The sequence below is a fragment of the Empidonax traillii genome, unplaced genomic scaffold, assembly GCF_003031625.1.
Source record: "Empidonax traillii isolate 1590-97213 ecotype Southwest subspecies unplaced genomic scaffold, ASM303162v1 scaffold1305:size162330, whole genome shotgun sequence".
Taxonomy (NCBI): Eukaryota; Metazoa; Chordata; class Aves; order Passeriformes; family Tyrannidae; genus Empidonax; species Empidonax traillii.
Genome location: NW_020956498.1, coordinates 106,156 through 126,368, shown reverse-complemented (window position 1 = coordinate 126,368; position 20,213 = coordinate 106,156). Strand labels below are relative to the sequence as shown.

At 45.1% G+C, this 20,213-nt stretch overlaps 1 protein-coding gene across 1 annotated transcript in view; it reads left to right on the top strand.

Moving 5' to 3' along the window:
- The window catches only part of KTN1 (kinectin 1), a 54,107-nt gene that overhangs the window by 19,760 nt on the left and 14,134 nt on the right, over positions 1 to 20,213 (top strand). Inside the window, exons 12-33 of the mRNA XM_027906495.1 lie at positions 166 to 203; positions 795 to 885; positions 1,180 to 1,248; positions 1,985 to 2,022; positions 2,141 to 2,231; positions 4,562 to 4,630; positions 5,856 to 5,890; positions 6,023 to 6,113; positions 7,491 to 7,559; positions 8,358 to 8,395; positions 9,017 to 9,107; positions 9,271 to 9,339; positions 10,946 to 10,983; positions 11,601 to 11,691; positions 11,804 to 11,881; positions 12,747 to 12,784; positions 13,658 to 13,748; positions 13,847 to 13,915; positions 14,327 to 14,364; positions 15,300 to 15,390; positions 17,396 to 17,482; positions 19,287 to 19,385. Of these exons, the coding sequence (XP_027762296.1) occupies positions 166 to 203; positions 795 to 885; positions 1,180 to 1,248; positions 1,985 to 2,022; positions 2,141 to 2,231; positions 4,562 to 4,630; positions 5,856 to 5,890; positions 6,023 to 6,113; positions 7,491 to 7,559; positions 8,358 to 8,395; positions 9,017 to 9,107; positions 9,271 to 9,339; positions 10,946 to 10,983; positions 11,601 to 11,691; positions 11,804 to 11,881; positions 12,747 to 12,784; positions 13,658 to 13,748; positions 13,847 to 13,915; positions 14,327 to 14,364; positions 15,300 to 15,390; positions 17,396 to 17,482; positions 19,287 to 19,385 (1,509 nt within the window). The remainder of the gene's footprint in view (positions 1 to 165; positions 204 to 794; positions 886 to 1,179; positions 1,249 to 1,984; positions 2,023 to 2,140; positions 2,232 to 4,561; positions 4,631 to 5,855; positions 5,891 to 6,022; positions 6,114 to 7,490; positions 7,560 to 8,357; positions 8,396 to 9,016; positions 9,108 to 9,270; positions 9,340 to 10,945; positions 10,984 to 11,600; positions 11,692 to 11,803; positions 11,882 to 12,746; positions 12,785 to 13,657; positions 13,749 to 13,846; positions 13,916 to 14,326; positions 14,365 to 15,299; positions 15,391 to 17,395; positions 17,483 to 19,286; positions 19,386 to 20,213) is intronic.

The following is a 20,213-nucleotide window of genomic DNA, read 5'->3' as shown; positions in this document are numbered from 1 at the left end:
ATGGGCTGGTATTCCTTCACTGTTCCTTAGCCAGGAAATAGCTGGAAGCATCCTGTGCCAGTTTAAAATAACTAGACAAATGCTATTCCTGGCTCACTGTAGATGAGGATTCTTTGACTTGCTTTACTTTCAGCTTTTTTTTTTTTTTTTTTCCCCTTTTTACAGACTTCAGCTTCAGTCCTGGCAGAAGAACTCCACAAAGTGTGAGCATTCATTTCCTCTGGGAATTTGGGAGGTGTTCCTGGCTTTCAGTGCCTGCCACCTTCCCTCCGTGCACCTGCAGGAGGGGCTGGGGGAAGGAATTATTGCTGTCCCGTGCTTTTAACTTTCCCACCACGAGATTGACTTGGGAGCTGGGAAACCACTTCCTACGGATTTCCCTTCCGTGTCTGGCCTCAGGTTTGGAGGCTGCTGTAGGTGGCTCTGTGTGCAACATCTCTCCTGTTTTCTCTCTGCCTGTTGTGCAGGGTCAGTGCAGGAATGTGAGTGACCACGGGAATTGTAATTATTTGGGCTGTACGTGGCTGTGCCGGGAGGGTTTTCTCCCTCTGGGAGATGGGGCAGTTGTTGTGTTTCAGAGCTGGGGAATGTCTCATAAATTTTTTTTGGCAAGTGGACAACATTTAAAATGGAAAAGTTTTTTTGGGACCCAAAACGTGCAGTCAGCAGGATTTAGAGTAGGGGCTGCTGGACTTAAAGGCCAGCATGTATTTTGTGTTTTAACCTGATGTTTCCTGCACCGGTTTCATCCAGATCTTTTTGTACTGATCTGTCACCGTTTCTCATTTGTGCAGGATTGCAGAGAAGGACAAACAGATCAAGCAGATGGAGGACTCATTAGGCAATGAACATGCCAACCTAACCAGCAAGGAGGAAGAGCTCAAGGTATAATAAAAGCATGTGTAAATGCCAGCTGATACAAGGGGGAGTGTTGGCTGCCTGTACAAAAGGAAGCCCCCAAGGCTGCTGCCTTTGGCTCTAAAAACAGCCCCTTCAGCTACAAGTCTGCTCATTTGGCTCCTCTAGGCCAGTGCTAGATGCTGGGAAAGCTCTTGATACGGAAGCTTGAGGATTTTCCTTCGAAAAGTAACCTGAAATGCTTTGCCCTGGAGAGAGAACTTACCTGAAATACTGTCTGTGTATGAACTGCAAATGTATTTCTTCTTCTCCTTCCTTCAGGTCTTACAGAACATGAACCTGTCCCTGAAATCAGAGGTCCAGAAGTTGCAGGCTCTGACAAATGAACAGGTGAAATAGTTTTTTCATTAAGTATTTAATTTTCCTCCCTTCCCTCTGCCTGTTCTGCCGTAAATGCAAATGCAGATCTGTTGGCTTTAAGCAAGCTGTGCTTAAGCACATTAATGGTGTGTGAGGCTTCCGGATCGGGCTAATACCTGATTCCCTGGAGTTTTTACAGCTGCTGGGAGGCCTATTTCTTATCCCTCCTTCACCAACAAAATCTTTTACTTGGACATCCAAGTTCCTGAAGCAATTTGCTTGGTTGGGTTAGATTTTTAGGCTCACAGGGTGCAGGACACTCCACAGGAGTGAACACAACTGTCTGTCAATGTGCAGGCATTTACTTAAGAGGGTCATCAACATTATCCTCCCCCCCAAAAAACCCCCCAAAAGCACACAGAATGCTCTGCCTCACTAGGACCAAACAAAATGTTGTCCCTCTGTTACTGCTTCATGGCCTGTTTATTAGAGAGGTGGAAATGAAGTGTTTAATTAGAGATAATCCCAGTTTGTCAGATGAATTCTCTTCGAGATCTTCTTCCCTTTGCATAATTACATCTTGCCTGGTGTTGTTGATTGGTGGTGTAAAAGTGCATGAAGACAAGCTTACCCCCTTTCACTCTTTGATTTCAGTCATGTGCTGAGAGGCCAAATGACTTGTTCTAGCTTTTTAATATTGTGGAATGAAAGGTTGATTGAATCATGTGATGTATCCTAAGTCTGTGTTAATCCTCTTTATATCTAGGCTGCTGCTGCACATGAGCTGGAAAGGATGCAGAAAAGGTAAATAGCTCTGGGATTTGATAAACAGCGTTTATCAGTCTTTTTATGTTCTTTTGAATGGTGCTTTTTGTGAGACTTTGGATTGGGAAACGTGTTTAACTGTTCTGCTGTGTCTCAGCATTCACGTCAAAGATGACAAAATAAGAAGTCTTGAAGATCAGCTTCGAGAAGAACTTGCCCAGATTTCAAACACAAAAGAAGAATTCAAGGTAAGGTGCAGATTAGTTGCTGTTGGGCTTATTTACAGGAAGTTTTACAGAGTTTGAAGGCTGTGGAGCAACTACAGAACAGTGAAATAAAACTGACTCTCGTGTGTTAAGGTGAATTACAATACTGTGTTTGCAAGGCAAGAGCAGTGTGGGATGTCACCGTAGTAGCAGCTGACTGTGCAGCAGAGTAAGAGGTGGGGGAGCACATGCTGAATGCAGTGTCTGCAGTTGTGAGGAGAGAGGGCTTTGAAATCTGCAGGAGGAGGCTGTACAGTGAAAGATATTGTGATTTTTCCAGCATTACACCTCCTAATATGACTTTCAAGGCCTTGGTGTGAGCTTTTTTGTTGCTTAGATTACCATGCCAAGTCTCTGTTTTCTGTCAAGGTGGGTGTGTAAAATTGCTTATTTTCCTTCTGCCTTCTTCCAGATTGTTTCTCATAAGGCTGCAGCTGAACTGCTGAAGCTTTTGTTCTGACATCTGGGGTCTGCACAGCAAAGCTGCTGCTGGTTTCTAGATGGTGTGTGCAGAGAGCAGTTTAACCCCCTCCTTGCCCTCTGCCACCTTGGCCTTTTTCTTCTGAGCTGAGGCTCTTAGAAACAGCCCTGCTTCCTGAGAAGGGCGATGACTCTGCCTTTTTAATTCCTTTAAAGCCCCTGGCGGGGGCTGCAGCTCTTCTGATGTTTCTGGTGTCAGGTCAGTCACTCTGAATCTCACAAGGTCAGGTTGGTAAGTTGATTTTTTTTTTTTTAGTGAGGAACAGAGCAGGTGGGTAGTGGCAGAGGCAGGATGCTTTTGTAGGAGAAGCCTCTGGAGTCTCCTGGAGCTCTTTGAAGCAGGGAGTAAACTTGATTCGTGTATTAAAGTGGCACTTTCAAAGAGGTTTTGATGAGAGTCCCTTGCAAGGCTCAGTAGTTTCTCTAAGCTGTCAGAGAATAAGAGGGAAGAAGTTAGCTCAGTTAATTGAACAGGAAACAAAGTGCAATTTCAGTCGATTTTTGGAATGAAGCTGTTGACTGAATCTTCAGTGAAGTGTGTGCTGGGTAACTAGTGTATAAACAGTGTCGAGAGGGGAGTGGGAAGAGATGGCAAGGCTGGAGTAAGTGGGCAGGTCTCGAGTTAGTGACACTCTCAGGGATTTTCAGCGTGGTGGAACACTATAAAATAGCAAGTGAAGTGGTGAAAATGGAATAAGAGGAGGAATAATGTGAGCATCCTTTAGTGTGGTGGTTTCTGTAGTAACTGTTACCCAGGAAAAAGGCCTTGGAGGTGTTTGTGAATGGTTATGTGCTCAAATCAATTCCGTGCTAAGCAGTGGCAAAAAAATCACCTGGAGGCAATTCTAGCAGTTCTTGGGGAAGTGAACAGAGAACTGAATGCAGAAGATGATCATTCTGATAGTGCAGAAATCTATAGTGTGCTCTCAGCACGAATATCATGTGCACTGCTGGTCTCTTCCTCCTCCTGTCTTTGATCCCAAACACAAACCACGCCGGTACTGCACTAAATGCTTCCACCTGAGGAAGTGCTGCTGTTTCCCCTGCACATGAAAGGGGGGGAAAAACAGAGCAATGCTTTTCATCCTCCCTGTTGCTGTCCCTTCCTGCTCGTGTTTTCTCAGTAAGGCTGAAAGTCCAGAGCACGTGCCCTGCTTTTTTTTACTTCGAGTCTTAAAAAAAAGACCTTGTAAAGCAAAGAGCAATAATAGGGGAGGATTTGAAAATACATAGGAGGAATTTAGACAGACAGGCTGTCTGTTAAGGGCTGCTGTGCCTGTTGCACGGAGCAGGAATGCTGGAGGAGAGGCCGAGTGTGGTAGGGCTGTTTGTCTTCCCCATTCACCTCTTCCCAACCTGCAGTGGGACCCAAGTGTGGGAGCTGTGCAAACCCTCTGCTGCTGGATTGACAATTCCTTGCTGAAGGGAACTAGAAAGGGAGTCTTGGACCATTTGCTTCAGCAGATGAGTGTTTTGGAAGAGGCAGCTATCAAATCTTGACATGATGGTGATGCTGCTTGAGGAGGAAAATGCATTTTTTTCTTTTTTTTTTTTTTTCCCTGAGCTTCTCACACTTGTTACTGTCTGATTCTCTGCCAGGGAATAAAGATGGTAACAGCTGAATTTCTCATGGGAACATAAGGACAATACTTTTGTCCTTAATACAGAAAAGCAAGAAAGAAGAGGAAAGGACTCTTTGTAGTCTTGTAGCTTCCAAAGAACTCTCTGTAATGACTTCTGTGCTGTTTAATTATCTCACTGCCATTATGGAAATGCTGTAGTTTAGGCTTTGCAGTTCTGAACTGATAAAAAATGTCTGAATTTTTTTCTAGGTTCTCAAGGATCAAAACACATCTCTGCAAGCTGAGGTTCAGAAGCTGCAGACTCTCCTGTCTGAGCAGGTATAGCCACTGTTTGCTGAGGTTGTATCAAATATCTTCCAGTCTTTTAATTTCTTCAGTATTTTTTTCTTAGCCTGGTTGGAGGCTGAACTGGTTGGTGTCAAAACTGATGCTTTTTAGGTATTTTCCATGGAGGGTTCAAGTAAGGCAGTTGTGACTGTCTTCTAGACCTAGCCAAGGGTGTCCAAACAAAACACGGATTTTTATTTTTTTTCCTTCTCCTAGTTTAACACAAGCAAGAGCTTATTTGTTCAACCACTCTTGTTTTGTCAGCAATTTTCTGGAATTAAAAAAACCCCAGCCCTTCCAGAGGAGAGGGCTTTTCTGGGCTGTGGAAAGACCCCAGAGCAAGATTTTTACCCTGCTTGTTTTCTTCCATCCCGGACTGAATCCTCAAACCAGTAATAGCAAAGAACAGACCCATGGAATGGGAAAACTCTTTCCATTGGGATTTTGCTTCCTGTTGTGTGTTTTTGCCCATGGCTGCAGCCAGTCTGGTGCTCAGAGGATGCTGCAGGTCAAAGCTGTGGAGCTGCTCATCTCCCTCTCCTTCGGGAGCATCACCTGGGAGAGCCCTTGGGAACCCCTCTGGCTTTGTACCATTGACAAAACTTCCTGAAACACTGGAAAAAGACTTGCAGGGCAGGAAACTTATCTTCTTTTCTGGGCTGGTGTCTGCTGGCCAGGAGCTCCCTGTCTGGAGCAGCTCCCTTTTTTTCTGGTGGAGAACCAGGTCTGCTCCCCTGGGTCTGGCTGATCTCGTGTCCTGTCTGGAAGACTGGGGCTGATTTTTTTTTTTTTTTTTCCTGGAAGCTGATTTTATATTTCCCATCTGGTCTCTCACAATGTGGTGGTGTTGAGAAATCAGAAATGTTCTGCTGAGTGAGCCTCAGGTAGAGCTTGTGGTTCCAATAAAAGCTCAAAAAAAAAAAGGAGTTTTTTTTAGGTGCTGGAGCTGGCTGCTGTGGATTAGATGCTGCAAGTCCATCAGTGTAAAATCATCCAGGCATTTGGGCTGGATCTGTCCCCTCCCTGAAAGACTGATAATTTTCCAGCCTCATTATTGGAGACCCAAATGCCATGAGGAGATTCTTCCCCTACTTTATTTTGCTTTCTGAGTTAGTGTTGTAACCAAGCTTCTGGTTGTTTTTTTTTTTTTTTTAAATACCAAATCATTAATAATTCAATCAATGATGACCCTTTTTTGTTGTTTTTTTTTTAATAGACAAACAAAGACTTGATAGAGCAGATGGAAAAAAGGTACGAAACTTTTTTTGATTTTGAGTCAGAGGCTAAAATAAAGATTTTGCTGGCAGTAAGGTTACTGTTGGTAGCTAAACTGCCTTCAAAGGTTAACTCTCCTTCTCCTAATACTCACTCTTGCTTTCTCAGCATGAGAGAGAGGGATGAGAAAATCAAGACAGTTGAAGAGCTGCTGGAGGCAGGACTCATACAGGTGGCTAATAAAGAGGAGGAGCTCAAGGTAAAATCTCCTGCATTGTCTCTTGATGGGGAAGTAGAGACGAAGTGCTCTTGTGCAGAGTGTGTGTTGGGAGTGCTCATAGAGCAGCCTGAGATAATTCCTTCTGAATAGGAAAAGCAGACAAGGTTAAAACCTTTTTTTGTAAGATAGACTGAGCATTAGCACTGATGGCCTGGAGTAAGTGCTTCTCTCTGCTTAATCTAGAGCAGATTTTGCTGGGGTGCAATCCTGGTGTCCTTTGGAATAATGGGAATACATCTCCAGAGCTGTACGTTTGGCTTAATCTCCAACAAATCTGCCTTTAGGAAAGGGTATTTTGTAAAAACTTGGCATTATGGGATTCTTGCATCTTCTTGTTGAATTGATAATCTGGAGGGTTAAATGGATTGTAAAGCAGTGACACTTTTTAGATGAAGATAGAGTTATTTCCTGCCTGTTTGTTTATAAAGAAGGTAGCCATGAGAAGCCTGGAAGGCCAGAACAAGAATAGCTGTGTGCTTTCAGCTGGCTTTTGCTGGAAAGTTGTGTCCTGTCTACCTGGACAAAGCCAAGGGCAATGCTCCCTTTCCTAATGTCCCTAAATTCCAGGTGCATTGCTGACACCCCTGTGCTGGGGAGGGCTTGCAAAACTGTCAGGTTACTGAAGAGCCAAAGATGTGAGCACGTCACAGAATAGTTTGAGTTGGAAAAGACCTTTCAAGATCAAGTCAAACCATTCCCCCAGCACTGCCAAGCCCACCCCGACCCATGTCCCCAAGTGCCACATCCACAGGGCTTTTAAATCCCTCCAGGGGTAATGGTGTTTTACAAATTCATCTAAGGTGTCTTAATTATTTGTTTGAAATAACATTCTTCAATTTTTTTAACAATGCTAATGGCAATGTTAGGAATATGTGATTTTTAAGCCTGTAGTGTGTTTCTGCACAGGGGCATCTTTGACTCCTTGTGTATTTTGGACATTATTATTGGCTCCAGAGGAGAAGTTTTTATTATTTGAATCCCCATATCATATAAATAGAATGGAAATTAATGGGCAGCCCCAAAGATGTGAGGAATGGCAATGGCCCATAACATAACTTCTTACATTTGCTTTTCTGAGCTCTCTGCTCAATTAGAGCATTCCTACCTTGCTCTGTACCTGAGCTCTAACTTCCCATACACTGAATGAAGTCCACTCCAAGTTATCCACGATGAATAATTAGTCCACTGAATGCTTTGGCTCCAACAGCTGCAGAGGAGGGGGGTGAGGGGGTGTCTCTCTTTCAGACTTTCAAAGTCTTTCGCTTATTCTGAAAGAAATTACTTTTCTGTCAAGCTTAACACTTTTTTTTTCCCCACCAAATGAGTCTTTCATTATCTGTGTGTCTGCTTTCAAAGGCACTGAGAACGGAAAATTCATCCCTGAGAAAAGAACTTCAAAGTCTGCAGATTCAGCAATCGGAGCAGGTAGGACTTTTTCATCTAAAACTTTTATTACACCTAAACTAAATCTGAAAGAATCTTGCTGGGGTTGCAAAAGTCAAGGGGAAAAAGGTGGAGGTGCCTTTGAAGCCTGTTGGCAAAGCATGCTGTTTTCTTCCAGAGCTGGTCTGGAAGCTCATGCTCGTGTCAAACATTTCCTGGGCAGAGGTGTAAGAAGCGGGGCTGATGGAAAGGATCCAGAGTGGGCCACGCACTGAAATGGCTGTGGATTGTTTTTTCCAGAAGCCCAGAGCAGCAGGCATGGCTTGGGAGGCAGCTTGTACTGCCCCAGCTTCCTGCTGTGTGTTTTCCAACGTTAATCCCCACCCTGCAGATGTGATTTACCCCCTTCTCTTTATGGCTGTGATCAGTGATACTGTCACAGCACTGCCATTTTCGATCATCTGATCAGAAGGTGCCTTTCCTTGACATCCAGCTCTGCTTGGACAGCTCAGGAGGGCACTTAGTTCCTAGAAAAATCACTCATGGAAAAGGGGAAGCACAGTGACCATGAAGAAATGTACAATATGTACAGTATTAAAGGTTGACTGATCAAATGCTGGTGTTGAACCTCACCCTCTCCTGATAAAGACTTGGTATTATTGGTTTGTCAGAAACTGGAGACTGGCAGCTAATTTTCTTAGGAGATAAATAAAATCATTAGGCTTCTACATCATTTACTCAGTGCCAGGGTGCTCCAGCTCTCTACTCCTCACCCCTCGACACTTGCAGATTGTTTTGCTGTCTTCTGTATTTTCTAAGTTGAAGCTCTGTTTTGAACAGGTTTCCTTCCAATCACTGGTGGAGGAACTCCAGAAAGTGTAAGTTGCTGCACAGATTTAATTTCTAATTGTTGCTCCTCTCTGTCTTTATCCCATGACTACAAGTAAATCACTTCCCTGAAATTATTTGCTTTTAACTGGGTGAAGTGTGTGTATGTGGCAGGAAGCATTTTCCCTTCAGAGGCACATCATTGTCAGATCAATACCTTCTGCAAATCCAGTTGCTTCTCTGCTAAGCAATTAATTTCATAAGCCTGGCTTGGAACTGGAATTGCACTGATTTGTCAGATCCCCCTTTTTGTTCTGTAGGCATTTTAAAAGGGGTGAGCTTGTTTGCTCTGTGTGGGCTCCAAGTTGATAAATACTTTGCTGGAAAGTCCTCTGAAGGCTGATTTTTAAGTGTGTGTCATTCCAGGGACTATTGATTGCCTTGCATTTTTAGACTGTAATAGTATCTATTTAGCATGTGAACTGCTGGTTATATAAAGCCAGCTTGTGCTGATTATTCCCAGTCTTATCCTTCCTGTTTGTTCCTCCTGCCTGGTCCCACTGTGGACCCCAGAGGCTGGTGCTGTGATGGGATAACAACCAAAGCCTGTGTGTTGGCTGGAGCAGGCACATTTTTTTTCCAGCTGATGTTGTCCCTCTGCTCTCTTCAAGGATCCACGAGAAGGACGGAAAGATAAAATCAGTGGAAGAACTCCTGCAAGCTGAAGTCCTAAAAGTGGCAAGCAAGGAGAAGACTGTTCAGGTATCTCTGTGCAATCCCTGCCTTGGTTCCTGTGTGGATGCCACTGACTTACCATTTCTTTGTTACTGCATGGCACCGTAGAGCGATGAACTCGTAGCATCCATTCTCGTGGCGTTTTTTTGTGTTTCCATTGTCCAACCCTGTCTGTTTTGTCATTGAAAAGGCTTTGACACAGGAAATAGAGGCTCTGAAAGAAGAAGTAGGAAATTCCCAGCTTGAGATGGAGAAACAGGTAAAACACCTTAGTGGCAGCAGTGTGACCCAGCCTTGCCTTGGATGTGCTGCTCACTCATTTCTGTTCTGGTGTGTTTTGTTTCACTGGTCGATGGCACTGGGTAAGGGGGATGTTTTACTGGTAGAGCCATTCTTGGCTACGAAGCCATAAATATGTAGTGTTATTAGTGCTGTCCTTCAGAAACCACCTACCTCTGGATGCCTGAGCTTTTTGGACCATTAGGGTGGAATTTGGCAAGAATTGCTACAGCTTAAGGCACTGCAACATTTGCTCTGGCTGGGCACAGTGCATTACTGTCCCAGTAGTAAAACATGGAAACCTGGGACATTTTTGGGGGCTGACAACTTGGGAATTTCAAGTTCTGGAGTTGCACCTGCTATTGTTGGCCTTTCTGTGTCGCTGGAACAAAACTACAGGCCCCAAAATAGTATCTGGTTTCCAGGTAAACCCAAGACCGTTTCCTTCCCGGTGCCCAAAGAGAGTCAGTCTTGGCACAGGAAGTTTTACTCCAGCAATCAGGAATGCAGGAGTGGAGGAGCCTTGGCTTTTTTGGCACGATTGCTGTCTAGCATCCAGAGCAATGTGAGCCCACGTTTCCTTAGGGAGCCCGTTCTGCAGGCAGCTCAATCCATCGTGCTGTCAGGAAGTTTGCTTGTTTGTGTGGGTTGTGCTTTTGGTCTGCACTTTTAATTTTTTTTTTCTTTTTTCTCTCCAGTCTTTCTAGCTACGTTCCAAAATGTCACCCCCTTTTCTTCCTCTTCTCCTTCCCTTAGTGTTAAAGTTTTGTCCTTTTTAGGCAAAGCTTCACAGAATGTGTTTCCGTCTTGGGCTTTTCCTCCAGAGCAAATTTCCAGGAACTGAGGGAGTTATTTTTGTGTATTTCCTTCCCCTGGAACTGACACAGAGCTCAGGAAAAAAAAAGGGCAGTTTGGAGTTGCTGCCTCTGGAAAGCTCCAAATGAGGGATGCTTGCTCCAAAGGTGATACATTTGTGCACCTCCTGCAAGCAGAATAGAGATTTTTGGGAATGTCTGAAAGTCCTACCATGTCGTGGTAGAGGATCTCCCACAGATAACAGCATCTACACCGATAACTACTGTCAGTCTTCCATACAGAATTCAAATTCCCATTAAACCTTGTGTCTTCAATCCATGTTCAGCCTTAAATGGGAATTTAAAGGAGCGCTGATGTTGCAGAGAGCATCCAAAAATCAATTCCTTGTGCAGAGATCTCAGTGATCAGGGATGATCCCTCTCGTGTTTGAGCTGCAGTTGCCAGTGAGATGGTTGTCATCATCAGTGTCTGCTTCTTCCTGTGTGTCCTGTGGCGGAAACATGGGCCTGCTTTGTGTTCCCATTTGCACCATTTCCTTTGCTGCTCTGGAAGTCACATTTTAGATGTGGAGAATGTAAATAGTGAAGACACTTGGCTTCTCATAATTAAAAAAAAAAAGGACAAACAAAGGAGTGTTTATGCTTATTTAACTGCAATAAATCGTGCCTAATTTATGAATGCCTGTTTTTTCTCCCTAGAGCAGTTTTTAGCATTTATTATTTTGCCTTTTCCACGTGCATCGCACTGAAATACTGATTATTTTCTTACAGGTGTCGATTACATCACAAGTCAAAGAACTTCAAACTCTGTAAGTACAGTTGTTACTGCCTGATCTGCCCTGTGTACCCCTTACTTCTCTGCTCTGTTTCCAGTTAAAAATATTTCTTTCCTGCTGTCTGTGCTCCACGTGAAGTGATCCAGGCTGGTAACACTGTCCCTGTTAGGAACACCTGGCCCTGCCTGAGACAGCAAACAAGAAGTGCTGCCTGGCTTTTGTGAGCCCCAGTTTAGCTGCAAGGATTTAAATTCAAGCCAGGATGGAGGGATGTGGGCAAGGCATAGTTGGAAAACTTAATTTGGAAATAGCTGTGCTGTAGCTGGGTGGGTAAGGGATCAGCCAGTCCCTTGTGGGGAGGGGGAAGGAAGTATTTTTAGCCGAGGAGAGAGCACACTTGTGTGACATCCCTGCAAATATGTGTCAGCTCTCACTTAATGAGCAGCTCCACTGATCAAGGGCATCTCCTGCTAACCCAGGCTGAGGTGGAGGTGTTCACACATCGATTTTTAGCAGGTGAATTGTGTTTGTGCCTTTGATCAGAGAGGCTGCTTTTGTTTACGTGCTGCAAAGCCATGGGATGGTTTATTTTCAGGTGGGTAAAGGAGCGGGGGTTTATGCTGTGTGTCTCTGTGTGTTTAATGGTACAGGCTGAAGGGGAAGGAAAAGCAGGTGAAAACCATGGAGGCCTTATTGGAAGAGAAGGAGAAAGAGATTGTTAAAAAAGGAGAATGTCTGCAGGTAAGCCTTCTTTGGTATTCTGGAGGGATATAAGTTCTGTTGCAGCATTTCTGGCTCTGAAAAGGATAAATTTACATTTCTAAACTTTTTTTTTTTTTTTTTTTGTCCAAAGGGTCAGAAGGATACAATTGCACAATTAACCAGTAAAGTTCAGGAGTTAGAACAACAGAACCTGCAACAGCTCCAACAGGTACAGCCTGCAGAGTGGATGTGGTTTGGGAATGCTCCTTGGTTGAACAGGAAAACATTTTTCTCCCTACCTCTCAAAAAGGGTTTGCATTGCCTTCAACCTGCAAAGCTGTTTTAAATCCTGCTTGACTGAGCTGGTAGCCTGCAGTGCAGAGATCCCAGTGGTTCAGCTGTGTTCATCCAAAACTGGTTTTACGTGGGTAACAAGTTCTGAGGGCTTTTCCTTAGCTGGGCTGACACCGTGCATAACGAGGAGCTTTGGGGGCTCTGGGAGCTTTGAAGCTCCCAGGCAGACTCAGAGCCGTGTCCTGGGCACCTCCTTGCCAGACTGGAGCAGGTCTGGAGGCCTCTGGTCATGGAGGAGCTCTTGCTGTGACAGAAGGTAGCAGCTCCTCCTAAAGTGGTTAGGCTTTGCTGTGATTCCTTCCTGCCTTTACCTGGGGCTGGAATATTTTGGCTTTTGGTTCCCTGCACTGGATTTGAGAGCGGGCAACTGGACGTCCTTGATGGAAGAATTTTTTTCAGTAAGGTGGATTTCTAACTCAGTTTGGATTTTTGGTGATGGTAAAAGGGGAGAAACTGAGTTGCATTTTTGTTTTGGGTGGAAGTCTAGACAGGCATTTATCCCAGGGGAAATATGGAATGGAGAGCGGTTGGCTGGTGTGAAGTTTGGGATGCTTGGTGTAAGCTCTGCTTCTGAAATCCATTATGTGTTTAGCTATTCTTGGATCAGTGTCTGATCCAAAACTCCTGGTGTTTCTTTGGCAAGCGTCTCGCAAGTTGTGTTTTGCCTCTGCTCCTGCAAAGAGTGGCTGTTAATTTGAAAACTGTGCCATCAGAATGAGATTGGGAATTACTTTTTACAGGTACCAGCTGCATCCCAAATCCAGGACCTGCAGAGCATGTGAGTATGCATAGTAGCAGTTCCTCAAGTGTCTGCTGAGAATATGCATTCAGTGCTGGCACTTATCTTAAATTGGAATGTATGAATTGGTTTGAGGAATTTCATGGGCTTTTGCTAAAATAAGCTCTTAGTGCCGGTGGCTGTTCAGTGTCTGCGGTCCCTGCCCATCCTGCCTGAGCAGGGCTGCTCACACTCTCTGGGAATGTTCACCCAGGGCTCTATTAACCAGTGAAACTTCTTGTGCCTGGTGATAATTTCTCCTTCTGTTCAGCATTTTTAAAAGAGTGTGTGGCTTGAAGTGCCTGTGGCTCAGCTGGGGGAAGCAGTGAGCAGATCCAGCCTGCCATTTCCAGGCTGGGATGCAATAGCCAGTTCTCCAGCTCCTGTTTTATGGAGAAAGGCTGCCAGGCTTTCCTCTGCTTTGACTCTGCTTTGTCTGGCTGCTCCAAGTCAGAGGAAGGTCGTGTGAGACTGTGCCAGAAAAGGGCTCTGTCTTTAGTGCAGCTCTGGTGATGTGCTGCCCTCCCAGCAGAGCTCTGCTGGCGCCAGGGTGTGGAACCTGAGGCAGCCTCACCTTTAGGAGACTGTCCCTGGCACCTTCAGAGCCACCTGGCTTGCAGGGATTGCTCAGGTGATCCATTCCTTGGGTTGGGTTGGAGCTGTAGTGCAATGGTTTCTTCCCCATGTGTGTGTGTGCTCTCCTTTTGGCTGATTATTATTTATAGCATACAAAACTTATTTATCTTCTGCTACAAAAACCGTCCCAGTTAGTGTCTGTCCCTTTTTAGCATAAATTCTTACTTTAACCTTTTTTTTTTCCCCCTTACTTTAATCTTTTTTTTTTTTTTCTTACTTCCTAAACCATCTCTGCAGGTTGAAAGGGGAAGAAGAACAAATGAAGAAGTTGAAAGCTGTGGTGGAAGAAAAAGAGAGAGAAATTGCAAACCAAGTAAAGCAGTTGCAGGTAAAGGTTTGATAACATCATATTTGAGGAATGTATGCATTGTGAGTGTGTATCTCTATTTATACACGAGTTTACGTTATCTTTTTTTCTTTCAACAGGAGGTGCAGAAAGAAAATGAATCTTTTAAAGCTCAAATACAAGAATTAAAGCAGGAGAACTGCAAACAGGTACAGCTTCCAATTGTGCACTGTTTGAATGAAGTCGAAGGGGGTGATGGTATCTTGTAGGATGGTATGGAAAAACCAGTAGTTGTGTTGACCATGGAAATCCAGGGACAGCTTCAGGGCTGGGTTGCACTAAGCCAGTTTTTCTGGCTGTTGCATTTCTGTTCCTCTTTCCTTTTATCATGTGGATTTGCAGCCTTGTGTTCTTTCTTACTCCTGTGTTCTCATCTACCTTTCCACCCAACTCTTTCCATACCGTATCCCAGCTGGGCTCCTGGCCAAGGGAAGCTGGACAGGATTCCCTTGAAAGGCCCAGAGTGCAGCTGCGTGGTGTTGCAGCAGTGCCTGATTGACGAGGCAGATCGTGGTCTCTGCTGCTGGTCTGCTCCTAACCCGTCTCTGATCTCTTTGCAGGCATCCCTGGCTGTCCAGAGCGAGGAGCTTCTCCAAGTGTGAGTACTGCCAGGAGTCGAATGCAATTCATTCATTTCACTTACTGCTCAGGAGATTTAGAAGGTGAAATAAATGCCAAATGTACAGTATCAGAGTGTGAGAAGTGGGCAGTAAGAGGAAAAAAAAAAAAAAGAGTTTGCCATCTAATAAAACTTGAACATGGAGATTCTGCTCACAGTGACAATCCTGGGGTGTCCTGCTGGCAGTGCCTTGTGCCCACCACGGAAGTGAGCCACGATTGATTTCATTTTGGATGCGTGCCAGCTCAGCTGTAAAGGCCTAAGAGCTAAATGTTGGTGTTTCAGGCAAAAGTGGCAGGCTTTTTTTCCTGGGAACTTCAGCTCAGTAGAGGGGTTTTCATGTTATAAAATCATCCGGTGGAAATCTCTTCCCGGGGAAGAAAATCTCAGGGGTAAAAAAGTGTGTTATAACGTGGAGCTGAAGCACACTGAATAACCATGTGGAAGCTAATGCCATACTGCCTTACACTGTGCTAAGCAAATTGCCACTGTCATGCATTTTTGGCTGGCTGAATTATTTGTCTTTTAAGTTAAATGACTTATAAATTGTGGACTAGGTGCTTGAAAGGGAACGCTCTTATCCGGCAGGCAGTGCCTGTTCTGTGGCGCTGTGCGAGCGTGGGCTGGCTGACTTATCCTCAGTTAATGCTCTGCCTTTCTGTGGCCCTGATAAATGTGTGCAGATGCCTCTTGTAGGCAAACAACAGCTTTACAATGGGCTTTGCTCTGGCAGCCCGTGGTTCACAGAGCAGTGGGAAGCAAGTGATGCTGCCAAGTCAGTGAGAGCAGCTTTTTTAAAGAGAGTGTGTTGCTGGAAGGGAAGGCCAGGCAGTGTATGGGAAAGGGTGTCAGTGCTTCACTGGAAGTTTCTTCAGTGTCTCCTGACTTGTTTATGGTTCTCTTTGTCGATTCAGGGTTGCAGGCAAAGAGAAGGAAATCGCCAGCCTCCAAAACGAGCTCGCCTCTCAGAGAAACGCCTTTGAGCAGCAGAGGAAAAAGAACAACGTAAGGAAATCCTTCCCCCACCGCCCCAGAAAACCCCCCGAGCTCCCAAAACAGCCAAACCTGTGTGCACAGCACTCCCTGATGCCTGGGGCGTTCTGCAGGGAGTGTTTCTGACAGTTGTCTGCTGTACTGTGCCCCCTGGACACTCCTTTCCTCTTGGGAGTGACTGAGCATACCTTACTTCACTGGTTTAGAGTTTGTCAGCTCCTTGGCAATTTGCTTGAATGGATGAGAGGAAGGAGACTCGCTAGGGGACACACCCCACAGCAGGTTCTTAGATTTGGATTCAAGCCTTGAAAGCCCTGTTGAGAAACACGTCCTTTGCCAAGGGGAGAGGAGGGAGTTTGGGGAGGGAAGGCGGGAGGATGAAAGGTGCTGTGCTCTGAGTTATGGTCCTTGTGCATGGACATGGGAGGAGGCATTACCTTCAGGGTGCTCAGATCTGGCTCTTCCCAATCCTGAATGACTAATCCTGACCTTTCTAAGTGGGTGAAGGACCACGAGCCTTCCTTCACAGCAGCTGCTGATGGTGCAGTACGGGTTGTTTGTGGGTGGAATTAAGGCTCGTATCTTCCATCACAGAGCTGTGAAGTTACTTCCTTGTAATACATTACCTGGGCAGGGCAAGAGTATTATCTTTTAAGTTGTTAAAATGCAGGGGGTTTATCTTGCCTATCTCTCCTTTATGGCCTGTAAAATCCAATGGGTACCACGCAATCAGCTTTATTGCTTAGTAGAGGGACAGTATAAAGAAGATGCACAAGGAAAATACTGAGCTTTTGAGCAGGGAGTGCTGCCTAAGAGCTGAAATAAAATAGAGGGAAAGTGGCTGAGCAGTCTCAGAAGACAGATGAACTGGAAAGGCAGAACATATGCACGTGCGTTTCCTGGGGAATCGCGAGGTCTGAGTACCCTTCGTGGTGCAGGCAGAAATCTGACTGCTGCTAAAGGGCAGACCGTGCCTGCAGGTCCCAGCTTTCGCTCAGTTTTATCCAATATTGTGTTTATATCCTGTAGAACAGCCCTTAGGATAGACAGTGGGCAAATAGAAGTGGTGAAGTGAAGCTGGTGTAGGTACGTGCTAGGATTCGAACGCCGCTTCGGTGAATTAAAAACCGATACAGAACAGCCCTTTGCTGAAGGAGATTGCTCTGAGGGCTGGAAAAAAAATTGAATCCTCCCTGCAAGGCCCACCATCCTTGCTAGATATGAGCTGTGAGGCTGCTCTTAGAAGAGCTCTGGGCCTCCTCGCTGAGCTTGCATGTTGACGCCTTGTGGAGTACACGTTTGATGACCTCGCCAAGAAAGACTCGGGAGCGCAGCACCATGGCCTCTCCACGTGGATCTGGGGCTGTGCTCGCCGCTGCTGAAATCCCAAAGCCTCCCAGGAGGGCTGGTGAGCAGCAAACCCAGTTTTCTGTGGGTACAGTGGAGAGACCCGTGGGGGTAAACGCTGCCAAACGAGGCTCTGAGCTTTGTGTTTTCTAAAACCCGCTGTAGGTTTGGGCTGAGGCCCCCAGGGTGTGGTTGCAGGACGAGGGGGCATCACTCTGCACACACCTCCATGTCTCCTGGGCTCCATGCTGGGTTCTGCACCGCGACATGCCTAACACTCTGTTGTGTAATCTGTGGTTTGGTGTCTGTGTTCCTCACTACTTTTGAAAACTTCCCTCTTTCTTCTTTACAAGTGCAGTCAAAGTGTTGGGGTCGCTATAGTGAGACAGCTCTGCAGTAACACTTGGATCAGTTTTGGACACGGGGGCAGGTTGGGCAGAAATTGGCATTTTTACCCTCCTCCCCCCCCACCCTTCCTTTTCATTCAGACTCTTTGAACATCACACTTGTTTTTGCTAGTGTATGTCATGTTCCCCAGCAAAATCATCTTGCAGTAACCAGCATTTAAATGCAAATGGTGGAATGTAATGCGAAATATATCTCTGAAGTAAAAAAGGAAAACAGTTTGAGTATTGGCTGAACTGAAATCATTCTTTCTAAAAATGATTAGGACCTTCGGGAGAAAAACTGGGAAGCAATGGAAGCATTGGCATCAACTGAAAAATTGCTGCAGGACAAAGTGAACAAGACTGCCAAGGTTGTAATGTTGACTGCTAGAAACGATGCGTTAAGCTAGAAGCAGATCTGCAGCTGGTTTTTTTTTTAAGTGAAATGGAGACATCTAACTTTTACTGCAGTTTAAGTATAATCTCTTCTGAGTGATCATTCATATACTCTCACCTCTGCTTCTTCCTGTTGTCTTTAGGTTTATTTATTTATTTTTTAATTGTTAGTTTGTGGGCATGCTGACTTTTGATTTCCGTTTGCGTAATTGTTAGAGCTGTCGTGAACCGTGTTTTGATTTTTGTGGGGAGCTCCAGAATAAAAGCTGTGCTGGTGAGCAACCTGCTTTCTCCTACTGGGCTTTGGCTGTGCTTGAACAAATCTGTTGGACCTGTGAAGAACTGGGAGTAAATTGTTACTTAAAAACCTGGGAGCTTCTCAGGAAAATGGTGTGAATTTTTTTCCTTGAAGGCACGTGAAGCTCGACAGGGACCAATGCTCAAAACCATACTCTGCTGTGGGCCTGATTCAGTGTTAATTGTCAAAAATAACAAAAAAAAAGGCATCAGAGTAACTTCTGGAACGCTAAGTCAGGTAGCTGGAGGCAGAGGAGCTCTGATCTGGGGTTGTGTGGCTGTGTTTCGGAGGCGTCTCCGCTCTCGGCTGGCCCCGCGTTCAGGGAGGTTTGTGCCTGCTCTTGCTGTGTTGCTAACGCTTTGCCTGCTTTCTCTTGCAGTTGGGAGACCTCACCCAGCAGCCACTTGCCACTTCTTGGGGGTTCCTAAATTGCTGCCAACTAACACACTTAGCACAACTTCACAGCCTTAATGTCTCGTTTCTGTCTCTGAATCCCAACCCGCTCTCACCACCGACCTCTTGCAGCGGGGGAACTCAGAGCAGTAACAGTGATGTCAAAGGAAAAAAAAAAAAACAACCAAACAAGTATCAGTGAAGGATTGTAGCTGAAAGCTGCATTCTCTGAAGGGGTTCCAGGCTTTCTACATTTAAATTTAAATGGGAGCCTGAGCGTGGTGGGGCTAAATTAACCCAATCTGCCACAAGCACAGCAAGCACGTGTCCTGTGGCTGCTCTGCTTTAAATGTTAAATACGTGGAAGGATGGATCTGTGGTGCCCTTGGCTCTGGGTGTTTATATTGGCAGAGCAGTAACAAAGAAAGAAAAAGCTGGAGATTGTCACACAGCTCTAATAATTATTTCCCATTGCATCCAGGGTTGGGAAAGGAGGATGTAAGGGTCTTCCTCTTGAGTACTCAATGTTTAGAAGTCTTACTTTCTTGGCCTGGTTCAAATGTGCATTGACACAAAGTTCCCTTTAGATTTTAATTCTCTGTTTTTGATGTGATGACCTTAACTTGAGGTGATTTTTTTTTTTCCACACCTAAAATTGCTTAAAAAGCATGGATTTAAAAAAAAAAAAAAAAAGAAAAAGTTGATTGACCAAACTACTTGTTTTTGAGCTCGCTCAAGTTGAGTGGCAGGGTCGGTGTGATCTGTGGATGCAGTTACTCAGCACAGCGTAGTTTGTGTTGTGAACAAGTGACTGATGGGTGTGATTTCTGTACAACCAGGCTAGATTGGAGGAGAACATCAGAAAATAAAAGCTTAAGCGAGAACAAATGTGAAGGCCAAATTCTGAGGCAATTCAGTGTCCATTTTTGAACCAATTTACCGGCAATTTCAGAGACTATAGCGCCTTTCTCACTTATAAAAGGACTTGCTGGGTTAAGTGAGTTACTGTAGGCATAGGAGAGGCTATTGCCAGGTCTGTGGAGGGCTTTTTTACCCCCTATTTCATGTGAGCTCTTCTCTTGCTTTAGGAGAAGCAGCAGCATTTGGAAGCTGCCGAGGTGGAGACACGTGAACTCCTCCAGAAGCTGTTCCCTAAAGTCTCTCTTCCTTCTAATGTGGTAAGAGAAGTGGCTTTTCTTTAACCTTCTGCTGGGAACCAGGGAGCTCTGCTCCTGCTGTGCTGGCCAGTCTGGAGTGTTCCCTCACAGTCCCCTCTGTCCCAAGGCTCTTGCAGTGGGACAGGAGTGTCTTGCTGATGGTGCCTTGTACATCCTGCCAGCTGAGAGGCAAAGCTGCAGATGGTTACCTCTAGCCAAGTGTTAAAAAAGAAATCATCATTATCTTGTGTTTTCTTTTTGGCCCAATATCCAATTTACCTGCCTGTGTCATCTTGTAGCCGAGACAGTAAATTTTCAGGGGTGAATGAGGTCTGCTGTGTGTTTGCTCACTGTCTGGCACAATGGGGATCCATCTTCCCCTCCCCTTTCTGGAGGAGATGTGCTGCCTCAGTGACAACTAAAGCAGTTCAGGAGGGTTTACTCTGTTCCCAAGCACTGATTTCCAGTTTTATATCCTGTGGTGGCTGTCAGTTGTTTGCAGGGGAAGTGCACTGGGTTCACGTGGTTCAGATGGGGTGAGTGAAGTGAAGTGAAGCTGGGGAAAATGGGGTTTGCATTCCATTTATAACGTCTAGAGGGTTTGAATATTCATATTTAAAATTGTTCCCAAATGTGCTAAACTTAGTCTCCTGATGAGCCAGTCTTTAAAAAGACTCGTTTCTGTAAGGTTATAAAACAGCCTTCCTAGAATTACACGGTTAAGTGTCTGCTTTAATTGCTCAGGGATTTTTGGAAAAGATTCCCTTAAATCTTCAAATACTTCTTGTGTGGAAGCCTGACACTTGCAGGGAGTCCCTCTGCCACCCAGCTGTATTTCAGCACATCCAAGCCCCTGTG